At 42.5% G+C, this 15,582-nt stretch overlaps 2 protein-coding genes across 7 annotated transcripts; one reads left to right on the top strand and one right to left on the bottom strand.

Moving 5' to 3' along the window:
- The first annotated feature begins 542 nt into the window (after positions 1-542).
- On the top strand, positions 543-1,440 carry LOC144388264 (uncharacterized). The gene is made up of 2 exons (XM_078088499.1): positions 543-781; positions 1,041-1,440. The coding sequence occupies exons 1-2, from the start codon at positions 642-644 to the stop codon at positions 1,363-1,365; spliced, it is 465 nt and encodes a 154-aa protein (XP_077944625.1). The 5' UTR covers positions 543-641; the 3' UTR covers positions 1,366-1,440.
- An 897-nt stretch (positions 1,441-2,337) lies between these two features.
- Positions 2,338-15,344, bottom strand: dnmt3ba (DNA (cytosine-5-)-methyltransferase 3 beta, duplicate a). 6 transcript variants are annotated; one of them, XM_040193955.2, is made up of 27 exons: positions 15,022-15,344; positions 14,410-14,931; positions 12,921-13,053; positions 12,638-12,783; positions 12,272-12,443; positions 10,507-12,173; positions 10,282-10,402; positions 10,110-10,169; positions 9,905-9,948; positions 9,517-9,663; positions 8,933-8,992; positions 8,650-8,799; positions 8,449-8,556; positions 7,817-7,946; positions 7,550-7,666; positions 7,367-7,411; positions 7,206-7,285; positions 6,950-7,062; positions 6,643-6,826; positions 6,162-6,246; positions 5,846-5,991; positions 5,670-5,760; positions 5,436-5,584; positions 5,245-5,330; positions 5,097-5,166; positions 4,780-4,898; positions 2,338-4,675 (listed from the first exon to the last, which is right to left on the bottom strand). In XM_040193955.2, the coding sequence occupies exons 3-27, from the start codon at positions 13,042-13,044 to the stop codon at positions 4,534-4,536; spliced, it is 4,356 nt and encodes a 1,451-aa protein (XP_040049889.2). In that variant the 5' UTR covers positions 13,045-13,053; positions 14,410-14,931; positions 15,022-15,344; the 3' UTR covers positions 2,338-4,533. The 6 variants fall into 6 exon arrangements, with proteins under 6 accessions (XP_040049889.2, XP_077944615.1, XP_077944618.1 ...); XM_078088489.1 differs by having other exon boundaries at positions 5,679-5,760; XM_078088492.1 differs by having other exon boundaries at positions 10,507-10,529.
- Between the last annotated feature and the right edge of the window lie 238 nt (positions 15,345-15,582).

Below are 15,582 nucleotides of genomic sequence, written 5' to 3'. Positions count from 1 at the left end.
CAGGACGGAGGCTGCAGGCTCTTACATTGAATGCTCAAAAAGAGAAAAGTAAAAGTAGTAGCAGCATTTCATGGCCTGTCACCAGCATGATCAATCCCATGTCCCTCTCTCTGATAGTGTGACTGTTGACTTTCACTGACTGACAACCAGCACAAGTATAGTGTTTTGTTTTCGGTAACAAATATTGATATGGAAGCTCACATTTCTTTTTTTAAAGCTGAAATATGTTGTCTCCTCTTTGGTACCTTGCCGGCTGTAGTCAAGGACAAAGTGACAAAATCAAACGGTGTCCTGTTTCTGTTCGACACACGTGTTCCCTGTCTATTGTCTCCATAGGTCACAGACACACTCTGTGGGTTCGCTCAAGTGGAGAGTCTTTAGAGAGTCAAACATTATTGAAATAAGGGCCAAAATACACAAAATACCCCACAAAATAGCCCACAGTGTTTAATCTCGATATTTGGATGCGCTGCAGTACCGCGTCCTACCGGAGGGGCCGCGGTCGCTGGAGCGCTGCACCTTTTTCCCCGCTGTTTTGTTGACGCGAAACAAAAACAAAACCGGAAGTTCTTCCCTACCATCAGATAGCTTGCCTCCAGATGAGTTAAATGAAGTTAAATGAATGTCGAATCAGCGGGTAAATGGAGTCCGTTTTCTCCAGGTTTGATGCTTTTGACTTCGAGGCCGATCGCCGGTTTCAGGCCGGTCTGACGCATCTGAAGCGAGACGGCGGGCGCGAGGAAAGCAAAGTGCTGGAGCTGAAACTCGTCTTCTTCAACAGGTAAAACGCCTGTGAATGTATACAAATACAGACCGATGTATTTACAAATCATACAATGCAAAAACAACATATTTGCCGACCGAACAAATTAAGGGCTCTTAAAATAGTATTTTTTATCAAAAATCTGAACGGGACTCACAAGCTACTCTACAATGCATAATGTATAAGTATCTAAATTGTAACTGTACTGCATCACATGTGTTTACTTCCATGATCTCGGTGATGGAGTTAATGTTACGACACCACCTGTCATTTCCAGGTTTGTGGAGCCGATCGACGGCACTGGCTACAAACAGTGGAGCTGTGCTTCTCCTCCTCCCGTGACTCCAGCGGACGGTGGTGCTGAGCAGCCGGAGCAGCAAACACCTTCAGACTGTGAAATCAGTCACAACCAGACAGCAGAAACCTCTGCAGAGCCGGAGGTCGGGCAGCTGTCCTTCGCCGAGGTGATGCGACTGGTTCAGGAGGGAAAGGAAGTGCCTGGAGCAACGAAACCGGACATAAAGCCGACCAACCAGAGTCCCACTCCTTCTCACATGGAACGCAGACTGAAACCCTGGGAGGTGTCGTCGGCTTTAAAGTGACTCTTTTTACTGTCAAATAAAAATGTATATTTAATGAAGAGTATGAAAAATGACAATTATATGATATGTGGTTATTATTATTGTTATTAAAGTAAAGCAGGAACAAGTGCTGAAAAACTATTATCGAAAAAAAATGATTGGACCAACAGAACATGCTAGAAACCTAACTTCAAAATCAGCAACATACTTAATGTAAATATGTGAGAATGTGAGCCCAAATACTGTTTATCTTCAATTGTCCTCCTCCTCTCTCACTTAGGTCAGTGTGAAGACTTAAGTGGTTCACGTTAACTTTGAGCTTTCAGTGGTGCCGTATAGCTAAATACATCTAATCAAGTACTGCAATCACCTTCATTTTCAAGACAATGTTATGCAACTTCATTCTTCTTCTCCACAAGGTTTTATAGAAAAGGTGTTTTTTTTAGGTTAATTTGCAGATTATGGATTCTAAATTAGAATATTTTCATGGGTTAAAGGGCAACTGCGGCCAGTTGCTAAATGGATAAATGACACTCACGGTCTAGGAATATTAATAAACATGAACAGTTCTCCCAAATCCAAAAGCTACAATGTGAAAGTTATAAATATATTATCGGCTATTATATATATATATATATATATATATATATATATATATACACACACACACACACATACTGATATAGACGACTAGTTCACTTGTAAGACATCTTTGCATTGTGTTGGGCTTCACATCCAACCACCAACGGAGGCAAACGCTCTGGAGAAGTGGGAGCAATTTTATTGTGACAGGATACCTATAAGTGAGCAGCAGGCTGATTAACTCGAGATAAAAAGCTACGGATTCTCTTCCACCACTTCCCCAAGTATAATGCAGCATTGTGAAAAACAATGCTGATCTCCTGCGGTGGAATAAAAGTGCTTTCAGTCGTAACCTTATTAGCAGTGTGTGCTTGTGACATGCATAAACAAATTGATTGGAAGAAGCAAAAATGATACAAATCAGCTTTTATTTCCATCAGTTGACATAGCACCAAGCTCCAGGTAAACTCACGTTTCTACGTATCTACATCACGTTGGACTAAACTACATTAATATAATGATTCCTTGTCTTTGCCCTAAGAGGGTCCGGGGCACTTGATCCCTGATGTGTCTAATTAGTCAACTCAAAACAATAAAACGGGAGAAACAAAAAAGTATACCAATAACCATTCAACACGCACCAAAGCAACAACAAAACAGCCTAAAAAGAGGTAAGAAAAATTCAAATAAGGCAAAAGCCAACTGTACGCACTGTTAGCATAGCACCACTAGGAGTCAAAAGTCCCTAATAAGAAATGAGGTAAAGACGTTGAGCTTGTCACAGCAGGTCTGTGTGCGACTGCCCAACGAGCAGTGAACACATGCAGCACCGGGACGAGTCGTCAAGCACCGGGACGCTAACAGTGATTCGTACAGGAAACAGCACCAACATCTTAACTCTCTGGAGAGCTAACATGAAACATTTTAAAACAAAAACCCCACAGGTGAGCGTTAAATTGTCATACAGTACTGTTGCTTTTTCAAGATAATCATAAAAGTCTGCATGTCAATGACAAACCGGTCAAACGGTTCTTACTATTATTGTAGCAGTAAGTAACGACTGCACTCGTTACTGGTTAATCTGCCGAGTGATTTCTTGATGAATTGTTTGGCTTCTGAGACATCAGAAGACAAATGAACATCACGATGCAATAACATCAGTTGTCTTGTATTTGTCCAACTAATGGTTCAAAATAAACAAATATTAAGACCACAAAGTACTATTTTCATGATTATCAATCTGAAGAATATTTTGACCTGTTCGTTGATTAAATGTCAGTTTCATGATTTGTCAAAACCTACGGGGTTAGAGTACAAGATGACAAAAAGAGGAATGAAGGAGCCCTTGTAGGACACGACTGATGAAGCACAATGCAGACTGTAACGGTCTTCATCAAGCTCAAGACTCGCTGTGCTTAAAGTTTAAAAAACTTCAAACAATGATGATCGGCACTTTTAAGAGCTGTGACACTTAAGCTCATTAACTCTCCCTGTGTGAGATGGAGAAAGCCTAAAATGTGTCTACTGGACTTCCTAATGCTCATTATATTCATTTTCTTTTTAATTATTTTTAGTGGTTATTCTTTAGTAATTCATTAATTTAATTTTGTAATAGTTTTATTTATTATTTTTACAATTTAAATGTTCACAGTTCCTCTTCATTGAGGCTGTTTTCCAATCAAACGCACATTGCAACAAAGTAGGTTTTTGATAGTTATTAGATAAATGTTTGAGCCGTTTTTGTTTTATATTCATCTATTGGAAATGAGCTGAATCTAAAATATCTAAAATCTAAAATACAAGCCTTTACTGCAAGTTGAACGTCCACGACGTCACGTTCAGGTCGGACCTTCTTACAGTAATATTGAAGACAGTACAGTGAAAATATTAATACTAAAAAATACTCACAGCTTCTTGTTCACAAAGATTAAGCAGAAAATATTTTTGGTATAAATAGCAAACCTTAAAAAACACAAATGTTAGCACCGAACCGCTGTCCAATGACGAACAAACTACTATGGAAAAATGACGGACTTAAAATAGGTTCAAGTAAAAGTTCTTATTGCCGTAAAAGCACAGATTAATCATAATTATGAATAGTAACTGTCATGTAAGTAATTCTACTGATCTATAAAATGTCTCTATTGCAACGTTATGGCTTCATTGCCAATTCAGTGGTTCACGTGTAAGAATGTGACATTTCTTCACATGATCTGGTTGGTCAGAAATTAAGTTAATGGAAGGTTGCCATAGTGATCTTCCCCCGAAAGAAGAAGAACCAGCTGTGCAATACTGTAAAATAAGCCCAAAGATAGTTGATCAGCCGCCTGATCTCGCTTTGTGGTTCAGGCCAATGTTCCCAGCAGAATTATTGTTTGATTACAGCATCATCATTTATCAGAGGAAACCCCTGTTTCGGTTGGTGATAGTGGATCCCGGATGACTGACAACTCTCAGCATTAAAGGAGCTCATAAGCAAACACTACAAGTCCAAATAGTGGATTCTAAATTGAGACTTTCATAAAAATACTGGAGAGTTTGAACTGGCCAGTGAAGCAGGGCGGATTTAAGGCAGGAGGTTTACCGCTGCTGTTCGGCTCACAGTCGTTATTCACATTCAAAATAATCCTTCAGCGGGGCGAAGAGGTGACGGATAACGGGGACACTCCAGGAGCGACCCAGGACTCTCTGCCTCTGCGAGCGGCCCATGTTGTTCACGTCTGTGTAGTGCTTGGGAAAGCCAAAGATCCTGAAGGAGTCCATCGGATTAGAAGTGTTACAAGAAAAAAAAAATCATCACATACAGGTCAAACGTCACAATCCACAAGGAGAATTATTTTCCAAAAGGCTTACTGTTCCATTTCGGTGCACCACAGGTAGTCCTCTTTGCCGTTCATGGTGACAGGAAGGGGACCCATCTTTCCTTGCCTTATAGAGTTAGACTTTGTTGTGATGGTGCGGACTTTGTCGAACTACAGGAAGACGAACGATCGGGGTGTTTCTACACGGTTCACCAACTTAAATTTAACCCATTTTAAGACCTTTTTAATAGCCCACAGAAAATCAATTAAGACCTGCAGGTACACAGGTTATACAGTCGCTGAAACAACATAATTATAATAGAATCAGGTCATCATCTATTTTACACATAACAAACTAAATGCCTCTACCATTGCCTTGCGTCCGCCTTCCAAACAATCCTGCAAGCCCACTTTGTCATCAAGAGACGTAGCGAGAGGTCTGAGGAGAAAGAAATGCTTTTGAAGGCTGTGGATATACATATGAAGAACGCACATATGATCACGTATTATCATGTACCTGTTCATGCCAGGGAGGTTTCCCCAAAAGTAGCGCGCTCTGTGGGCAGGGGAAACTTTCACTGCATCGATCAAAATAGGATTACACTGAAAGATAAAAGGGAGGAAGAGAATAATGAACAATAGGATTTAATTAGGCCTGTTTTCCTGGGGATGAGGGGATACTTTCACCGGTCATCCCAAAAAAATTACCTCTAGGAATCTGCAGATATCTGATTTATCGTTGGCACTCATGAAAACCACGTTCTCAAACAACCAGAAGAACGGACGGTCGTCGCCCTCCTTTGGCTTCAACAAGGTCAAGAGGCGGTAGAACTCAAAAAAGAGCCTTCCAGTGCCCTCTGCAGGACAAACAGAGGGAGAGAAAGTCATTAGATGCACTTAACCTACCAAAATGCCTTCCTCAGAAGTCTGGAAGCTGCATACCAAATAAACCTTTTCTAAGAGGGTTGACCATGGACAGGTCGTTACACGGACTGCCTCCAATCAGGAGATCAAACGGACCCCATTCAGCCAACTGCAACACACAAGCACAGAGCTCGACTTGAGTTCATATCCTTAGGTGGTCTTTGACCACAACCACCACTAAAGCTAGAACTCACGTGTTTCCTTGTGATGGTACGAACATCGTTGACATATTCGATCTTTCCCTCGTGCTTGATCATCCCCACGGTGATTGAATCGTCACAAATCTCTGAGGCGAGGTAGCGCTCGATCTTGAAGCCCAGGTCTTTGAGCACCAAGTAGCCTGTCGTGATGCAAGAGTAGTTACTCATTAGGAGGAATACAAACCTGTTTTTCAATGTAGACTCCATAACCGACTTCCCGTTAGAAGTGTAGTTTTGTTTCAGTATGAACAAAACATTTCCAGAGACCAGACGGGTTTGTCCTAAAAACAAATACAACACAAATACTAACCTGTTGCAATGCCGTCAAAAAGGGAGAGCACCTTGATTGGTCGACGCTGGTCAGCGCAGATGGAGGGGTAGACTCTGTGAGGCTCCTGGGATTAAAAGAGAACGACTCTCAGTACCACTGAACTAATATGTTGGATGACAGCATTCAGTAAAGAGACAGTTGTAATCTACCTACACTGCGTTCTATCCGCTGCACATTCATTTTTGTTACTAGTTAAGAGTGGAAAAGTGTGGAAAACATAAATATGATGAATCTCTACTGGCAGTGGGTACAACTACCTAAACCCGTAACGAACTGTCTCCATCACTCATTATCGACTAATTGCTTCAGTCATTTATTAAACAAGCACACGTAATATTCTGCGTTCAGAGAAAATCTACTTACACATTTGAAACATGACTATTACTATGTTTTAACTATTATTTTGCTGACATCGTCTGTCCTCCACCTTCAAACAGGCCTGATAGAGTGAGGTACGTACAAACGCCATGGCGGTGTCGTTGGCAAAGAAGTCCTGAACCCTGACGCTCCAGTCTGGTCTGAGTTTGAGGTTTCCTTTGCAATGTGCGGGCTTGCACATGTAGCAGCTCCATGGATCAACATCTTTCAGCTCGTCGAAGGTTCCCGGGCCCACCAGGATTTCCAGGCAGTCCTTACAGAAGCATCTGGGATGGACAGAGAACATTTCAAGTGACCAATCTCCATTGACCGTTATTATTAACAGTCATGTAAATACCCAATGATTGACATGATAATCATTTAGTATCGCGTGTCGTGGTGGTGTTTACCTGCAGCAGCTGGCGTTGCCACACAGAATGACCTCTAGGCCGGCACAGCACACGGTGCAATACGACTGGTAGCCATCTTCATCGTAGCGATACAGAGTCTCTGTGAAGTTGCCCTGTGGACAGCGACATTGCGGTCGTGCAGCATTTGGGATGTGAGTAGCGGCGGCGTTTCAGATGGAGGTTAGACATTCACTGGAATGCAGTGAAGCAGACCAGAAACAGTAGACAGAGACAAATCGTTGGATTATAAGATTACCTTGCATTTCAGACACAGACCACCTTCAAACAACGGATGCTGCACTTCAATCTCCAACGATCCACAGCTCAAACAAAAATCTGAAATACCGTTACCGAATATTTATATCAACAACGGTTTCTAAATCACATACTTCTTTAGTACGCTCGGCAAAAACATACCTTCAATTTTTCTGCCTTTTTCTTTGACCATTTCTCTTATTGATTCTGAAAAGTCAAATATTAACACAAATCACAAATATGAAAAAATAATGTGGACATTACATGAACGCCAGGACTGAATCGAACAGGTCATGTTGTCTTCCATAAAAGTTTGTCGGATCAAATGTGGTTAAAGATACGTACCTTTGTGACAGATGATTACGGGTGCATTGGCCTTGTTTTTATGAACATATTTTCTTTTTGCTGGCGGCTGGTTGTCGGATGTTGCAGAATCAGAAAAATCTTGATGTGCTGCAGCATCTTGAAGAAAAAGAAAAGATGTAATCAACAACAACCATAATTTATGAAAAAAACATGACGACTAACTGTGTCTTTATTTCTATAATAGCAACACTGTCTGAATCAGCAGTCATTCATAAATAAGAAAATGTTCATGAACTCTACTCGTACCAGTAGGTGAAAATCCTTCAGGTCCGGAAGGCAGAAATCCCCCAGAAGCCCAATCCAGCATCAACTTCAGCTCCTTTTCTTTATTTCCTTCCGCCTCAACAAAAGACTTCTCACATCGCTCACTCGCCAACTGGACAGTACAAACATTCAAAAGTTGCATGTAACATCTTAAATGTTTGCAAAAGGAGAAACTGTAATTATTGAAAGAGCCCGAGTGGCACGTAGCTGTTTGAAATCCGATTTCATTTTTCTATTTCCACCATCTGTTCAATAAGTCTCAGTTTAGACCTAACCCGCTGACCTTCCGATTGAATCCAATTTTAAAAAATAGCCGTTGTTGCCAACATATTTGATTTCGGGCGATCACAAACACACATTTTGAATAAAGTTTTTAAAGAAATGAGAGTTGACTTCATATTGTCTGATTCCAGTTGACCATAACTTCGTAAGGCGAAGCAGTGCACAACGTTACGTTACACGTTACAAGGTTGACCAACCACAGGTCATTCAGTCGGAGCTTCCTAAGTTTGAATCTTGATATGACAGAACATTTTGTCAGGGCGTCTGTTTTGGGTCAGAGGAGGTGGTACTAAATGTTTTGATTTTGTGACAAATGCATTTTGGTCTCCTACCTCAATGATCTGGTAGATGGCTTCCTTGTAGATGGGCAAGCTGGCAAAGGAATTTTTGCAAAAGCACCTATTGAAGTTCCTAAATGTCAACAGACTCTCCGTATAGCTCTGCAACAGAAAGCCACAATTATGTTTAAGTGCTATTTGATATGATATCGATATTTGTTTCCGCAGTTCGAGCACATTAGCTGGACCCCTCACCTCTGAGAACATCCCGTCTCCGAACCACTCCACCCGTCTCATACCCAGGGGCGATGACTTGGCTTTCCAAGGCATCACCATTCCGGGCCACCAGGAAAAGCCTTTGACTTTCCCCCACACCAGCTCACCTGTCAGAAACCCTTTCCCATCCTGCAGATGTAAAACAGAAAAAGAAAAGTAATACTGATTATCCAGATTAGCTTTTCAGCTAAAAGAAGATCATCTAAATGATGTTTAAGATCATCTGTATTGTAGACTGGTTCTTGTAACTGTTTCCTGTTACCTGATAGGCCGTCTTCCGTCGTCCTCTCAGTGTGGTTTTGAGGGGTGGTGTCTCTTCTCCCTGAGAGTCCGACACATTTAAAACATTCAAACGTTTTACCCTGAGAGGCCCACATAGATGCGTTTTTGTCTTTTTAGGGGGAGATGGCAGGTCAACGCTATCAAGGGGGATACGTCATCTGAAATGTGGGACCCCGAAGTTGTTCAGTGTGAAAGGACTTGGAACATAATGATAGAAGTATTCGACAGCCATCCCATGCTCGGTTATGTCTCATCAATTGTTGCACATTCTGCTTTTGATGGCAGCAAGCCTATTTTTGATTGATATTTCATTTCAGGTGGCATGGAGGAAAGAAGCCAGTTATCCCGTCATCAATCCTAACATATATACATTTGCTTTTTTCTAAGCAGCAATAGTTACTGAAATACATATAATTGATAAGTAATCAAACAGTCGACAAATGAGAAAACTGTGTTTCATCTCACAGAACATGTGTCCTTGAGTCTAAATGGAATTTAAACGGGCGGAAAGGCCCAGTCGTGGCCCAGGCGTATTCTGGTAGAATACTTGAGTACACCAAGTACCTCATCTTGGGACTCCAGACCCCTTTTGCTGTCCTTATCAACCCCTTTGGGGCTGGAGGTGGTTCTACCACCAGCCTGAAACAGTGTACGGGTCAGTGGCTTCTGGCGCAAACTGCTCTCCAAGCCGTGCGTTCCTCTAACAGCCATCTGAGAGACAACACAGGCATTACACACTCGAATATCCCTATCGGGACAAACTGTAACTGTAATCACAAACAGTAATTATGTTTGCAATAGAGATTAAAGAAGAATTTGGAGGACATAAGGAATGTAGGTAAATAAATAGAGTAGAGTAGAGTTGTGTGCATAACTGATCATATTTATGGTCAAATAATTATTTATTCATTAATAAAGAAATACAGCTTTTCTAATTCTGAAAATCTGTTACCCCGTTCCACACGGCGCCGTTCTCTCCAGGTGTACCACCATTTTCTTTGGAAAAAAACAAAAAGGATTTTAGTCTGTTTTGCTGTTGTTATCATTAGAAGTATTACATCTGCGCTCGGACATGTTAAAACTAGAATTCTGAAGTGCTGCAGAATCCAGAACCTGATGCTCACATCAAAAAAAGACGTGTGTTTTCCTTTACTTACGATGTATCTTTGTGAGGCGAACTTCACACTGCTTCACTTCCACATTAAGACCATTCTGGTCTGGAGAATCACATACAAGTGTTAACGACATGCAGGATTGACTGCACGGTTCAGTACTGTACACCGAACACAAATCATCATCATCACCTAATACATTTGGCTTTAATCTTACCTTCAGTTTGAGTTGAGGACTGTGTGATGGTGGAGTCCGAGAGAGTGCCGTCGGACGTGAGGTCAGACTCGCTTTCTGTTGAGCCCTCCCTCTCAGAAGACATTGCAGAGTTATTCAGGGCCTGCAACAGGAAATGCAGCAAGTGCAGAGAATTAATAATATTAAAGATACCGTAACATAAACAGAGACAAAGAAAATGTTGATACGGCTCCTCAATTTACATACCGTGGTAAAAACCTGCTGAGCCTCTAGATTTGGACAGGGAAAAGACAACAGGGTCAGAACAAGCTTTCGGAAGATTGATGTCGGACGCAGGTCCTCCAGTACGCTAGCCCAGTGTTTCTCTGGTGAAACTACTCCCGAGGGCTCTTTATCTCCCCGCTCGGCTTGCTGATACTCAAGGAATTCCCGCGTGAGCTGCTCGACCTCCTCGGGGGAGCTGCAGACTTTCAGCGAGGTCCCGAGCTTCTCCACCTCTTTCCCACTAAGACTCCCTCTGCTGTCGGGGTTCAGCAGCTGAGCTATTCCACTTAGCACCTGGTCGCTGAGAGGCAGCTCCTTTGCAATGCAACCTGTCAGTGCAATGTAGAAAGACAACGCCTCCTCTTTTAATATTGCCAGTGTATCTGTAGCCTTCGACTCATTCAGGAAGTCTTCCACAGCGTTGCCACCCAGACAGAGTTTGGAGGCTGACCAGTGGAATTTCTTGCCCTCTAGGATTCGGGGATTGCGTTCTTTGGTGAATCGAGCAGCAGCTTCCGGTTGAAGGAAGTAGGAGGTGTAAGTGCACAGGAGGCCACTGGCCTCTTGTAGGATGAGCAGCACATCGCCTCGGACCCCTTCCGTCCGTGGCTGTAGACGTTTTTGGAAACTGTGCAGAGGCTCTATGGCATGCTCCAAGAACATAAATGTTGCCCTGACTTTAGGATCCTGCATCTGTTGGCAGATTAACTTGGCTTTCGTGTCGCCCTCGTCGCAGGACGTGAAGTAACTAATGAGATCTGTCCATATTTCTAAGATTTTTGTGACCAACGGATAGAATGTAAGGCAGTTGGTGTTAAGATGAAGGGATGGACTCTCTGCACTAATATCTGAGCCAAAAAGAGTATTGAGGTTTTCATTCTTGGTAGCGCAGGAGGAGTAGTGAGCATGGATATCTACCATCAACTCTTGAGGCTGATTGGAGAGCTTCTTAATCCCTGCATGGAACGCAGCATCAGTCGTGGCGTACAGATCCCCTAAGGCTACTATGTTCGGGTTAAGTTTCCTGAGCTGCGAGCAGATCTGCTCTGAGGCCACACTGCTGCAGTTTGAATAAACAGACACAATATTATCTGTGTATAACCCGAATTTCTTTAAGGTCGCCACTACTGCCGCTGCTGTTAGATCGTCGGCGTTATCCTCTGACTGAAGGGCATCCAGGAATTGGAAGCATTGCCTGGAGGTTTTGACATCAAAAAAGCCAACAAGGACCACAGAGACCGTGTCCATTCCCAGTGTACAACCTCCAAAGACGTACACACAGTACGGAGTGTGTTGGCAAACTGGTGTCATGTTGGAATTCTGCAAACCCAGTTTGCTGCGTGCAAAATGTCTAGAAATAGCCGCATCGCTACTGGGACGAGGCTTAGAGGGATTGGTTTTTGGGCAAACACGGTTGTATATTTGGGCCTTTTTCTTGTGTTTCATTGTTTCCGCGTGTCGTTTGAGTTCCAAAAAACCCTTAGGAAATGTCTTCAGGCTTGTTTCGCAAGAGCGGCAGAAGGTAAATTCCTCTCCAAGAGCACTATGGTCAGCCCAGTCATAAGTGTTCTTCCATTTTTCAGTGTAAGGAAATTCTTTAGCTGTTACAGTGGCCGTTTCTTCCGTGTCTGAATCTAATTTCGATCCCCCTGACAGAAAGGAAATAAGAATTACTGCGTAACTACTGTAAACAAACAAAACACAGAATGCGTTTTTCATTATAACAAAAAAAAAGTTGTTCAGTTACCTTTAGGAAATTTGTCAGGTACCAGAATAGGGCTGATATCCTGGCTGTTCCGAGCTTTCACAGGGTCGTATTTGTTATTTTTATTATTTGAGGTGTAGAAACGTTTGAGCCACTTCAGGAGGTCAAAGTGCACTTTCAAATCCCCTTGTATGAGCTCCTCAATTGGAATAATCTAAACCAAGACAAAGAACACAGGCCACAATTTTGAAGTCAACCTAACTTTCGTATTGATTATGAAGAATTGAAGAGAATATATGGCTAGCTAAGCTTAGCATAAAAAGACTGCAGGAAACCGCTGGCCTGTCAAATGTAAAAAATCTGCCTACCAACACCAACAAGTTAAAATGCTAAGAGAAAAATGCCTACCTTTGTGAGACCGTTCTTGCTGAAGGCCTCATGTAAGAGCCTGAAGTTGTGCTTACAGTCATCCTCACTATGTGCATCAAACTTCACCTTCGTCATGGCAATAGAGCCGGGAATAATACAGTCCATGATCTGACAGTGACACGCACCTGTGGGAAACCGACCACATAGCAGTAACATTTTTAAAAAGCATGTATACGTACATGTATACACACAAGATTCAGGTACAAGTTCACAGAAGTACTGCTGTACCATCATATTGTATCTGCTCATAATGATCAATCACCTGAACCCATCTCCTGCACATCTTTGAAGTTTGTCTTCAGCAGGTTGTTGTACCAGGACACCAAATAAATACGGCTGCTTTTATCGCGGATGGCGTCTGGGATCGCAACCACTGCACTTGCCATTGTAAAGCCCTTAAAAGAAAAATTGGTTATTATCATAGTTATCTCCTCTTCATGTCAGTAATTTGTTTTAGTTTACTGTAAACTTACACCAAACATAAAATCACAAAATTTAAACATTTACTGTTGCTCACTCCTGCTCGGGAGGTGGAGATAGAGGTCCACAAATATAGTGTTGGTATAAGTATTGGTTTGATCTTGTATAAAAACACTTACATGTGATATGGCCCATTGCAATCAAGGTAATGACATATGTTAATATTGATGTACCTCACAATGTAGCATTTTTTCTGGTAACTAAATAAATAAAGTGTGGATACATTAGGTGGAACAATTACTGCTTACTGTATATTCAATCAACAATGTTGGTATATTCAACCAACGGTGTTATTTGTAATATTACATTTCTTTGTATTATAGTTTTTTTCAATGTATTATTACCAATTTGTTAACATTAGAAAACATGGCTGTCAGTAATGCCAGAGCTCAGTTTACCCCACCGCGGGCTATCAGGGGTGGGGGTGGTGTGTGTGAAACCGCTTCAGTGGGTGGTTTCTAATCCCTTATTGTCTCATCGTGGTGCACACGGACGGGGCGCGTTCTGTCAAATACACGTACGCGTGTAAACTGTTTGCGTGTGACTTCTCAGAGCCGAGATGCTGCCGGGTTCCCCGGGACTCTCGAGCCACGCTGCACCCTCACTTTCTCCTCCCCTTCCTCCTCGATGAATCGACATCGTAAACGAAATCTCGCGTTGCCTATTTCTTTTTGCCGCGAACGTTCCCCTCAATGCACAACTTTCATTGACCGACAAGGAACTCGAGCTTTGCAAACACACGATCTTATTACATTATTTTTTTTAGGGCGAAAACAACAAACACAACGCACCGATAGTCACTACCATGGCGACCGGCATGTTTATTTCTGCAGCCGGTGTTTACGTTACGTGCACGGTGCAGTTGCAGCTGCCGGCGGACACGTAAGGGAGGAATCTGTACGTCCCGATTCAAGCGACTAGCTATAAGTGGTGCAATGTAAAAACTAAAGAGAACGTAATAACAACGGAGTTTCCACGCGCGCGTACGTTATTAAAGCAACCGGGGTGGTTAGACTGATGAAAGACGGTGGTAATCGCGGTCAGTAAGTCAATACCACCCGATCAGATATGTTATCGACGAGGACATAGATCAGTCGGTCTTTGTTTTTGAGAGGCTGCATAAGGTTAAGCAAGATTTTGCAAACACACCAGGACAAAACCAGCTATAACAAGGGCCCCGGCATGGTTATCTGTGCACCGCCGATGAAGTCTCAGTAGAATACAAGCGACTGGCTTCGTAAAAAGACAATGGGGAACTCTGGGTGGCTTACCTCGCCGGATCCCTCACTGAAATAGACGATTCTCAAGACCACTAGCTCCCCCTCCAAGGCACATTTTAGAATGGGCAGACCGGCACTTGTGACGTCCCATTAGCCGGGGGAAGCCATTGGGCGAGCGGTACAGGAGGCCGCCCCGCTTACAGCCGACACTATTAACGTTAGCTAGCAAAAGTGCCCCGACGTTACGAACCTTTTCCCATCCCCCAACTAACGTTAGCCTGATTAAGTTAACATCGGAGATAAAATGGTAGCTAACAGTACAGTAGTTAAGCTTTAAGTTAATAAAGTTCCTCGGTTTATGTGTCAAATCACTAAATAGGCTGTAACCCCCATCCATTGTCATAAACAATGCGATGTTCCCTAAGGAAAGATAAAACCACACCTACCTCAGTGACATTCGAGAACCATGCTAACGCAATTAGCGTTAGTCGCCTGGCTAGCTATTAGTAGCCTAGCTTAACGTTAGCCAAATTTAACCTTGCATCTCCCAGCTTCCGGTCCAGGCCCTCAGCCCTAAAATATACAATTCACGTTAGCGCAACACGTCTAAGGTTAATTCACTATAAACTGTACGTACAATGACTGAAAAACACCTCAGCCTACCTTCTTTTAAGTTATTACTAGACACTTTACGGTTTTTTTTGTATCTCCTGTCTGGGGTTATAACGTTAACGTAACGTTAACTATCTGAGTACAATTCCGTTTTAACAGTGTAATGGCCGCTGTGCAAGGCTGACGAGTTCTTCGTAGTTTAGCTCTCAACGAGCAGTACAAATGAATTAATCTCGGCAAAACGTAAAAGTCTGATGCCGCCCAAAAACTAACAACCGAGTGAGTTGTCCAACTTAACTGCCACAAGACACGCAAAGAGAGCGAACCAGCGTGGCCAATATGGCGTCTGTTAAGCGAAGCGATGCGGAACCCCTCTGAATGACGTCAGAGTGAAAGCCAGCTCAAATGTAGTTACACTGTTAGCAGCTGGTAGTTTAATTATTTAGTTATTCTGTCAAGTTACGCGACCGTCGGAATTTGTTATGACATGTGCTAGATTGATAAATATTATTATGTCACCAGTCCGCTGGTTTCAAGCTGACGTTTTGTCGAAAAGTGATGCACACTAAATTGTGTATATTTCCATTTTATGAAATCACACAGCCATAAGAA

Source organism: Gasterosteus aculeatus, chromosome 2 (genome assembly GCF_964276395.1).
Source record: "Gasterosteus aculeatus chromosome 2, fGasAcu3.hap1.1, whole genome shotgun sequence".
NCBI lineage: Eukaryota > Metazoa > Chordata > Actinopteri > Perciformes > Gasterosteidae > Gasterosteus > Gasterosteus aculeatus.
Note: the sequence above shows the minus strand (reverse complement) of the source record. Positions and strands in the feature narration are given on the sequence as shown.

Bases quoted from the DNA above. Each gene is read 5' to 3' on its own strand.
- LOC144388264 (XM_078088499.1), top strand. From the start codon at position 642: ATGGAGTCCGTTTTCTCCAGGTTTGATGCTTTTGACTTCGAGGCCGAT. The intron at 782-1,040 runs GTAAAACGCCTG...TGTCATTTCCAG, and splicing joins AAACTCGTCTTCTTCAACAG to GTTTGTGGAGCCGATCGACG.
- dnmt3ba (XM_040193955.2), bottom strand. From the start codon at position 13,044: ATGGCAAGTGCAGTGGTTGCGATCCCAGACGCCATCCGCGATAAAAGC. The intron at 10,170-10,281 runs GTAAGATTAAAG...GTGATTCTCCAG, and splicing joins GTCCTCAACTCAAACTGAAG to ACCAGAATGGTCTTAATGTG. The intron at 7,286-7,366 runs GTATGTTTTTGC...ACGGTATTTCAG, and splicing joins AAAAGGCAGAAAAATTGAAG to ATTTTTGTTTGAGCTGTGGA.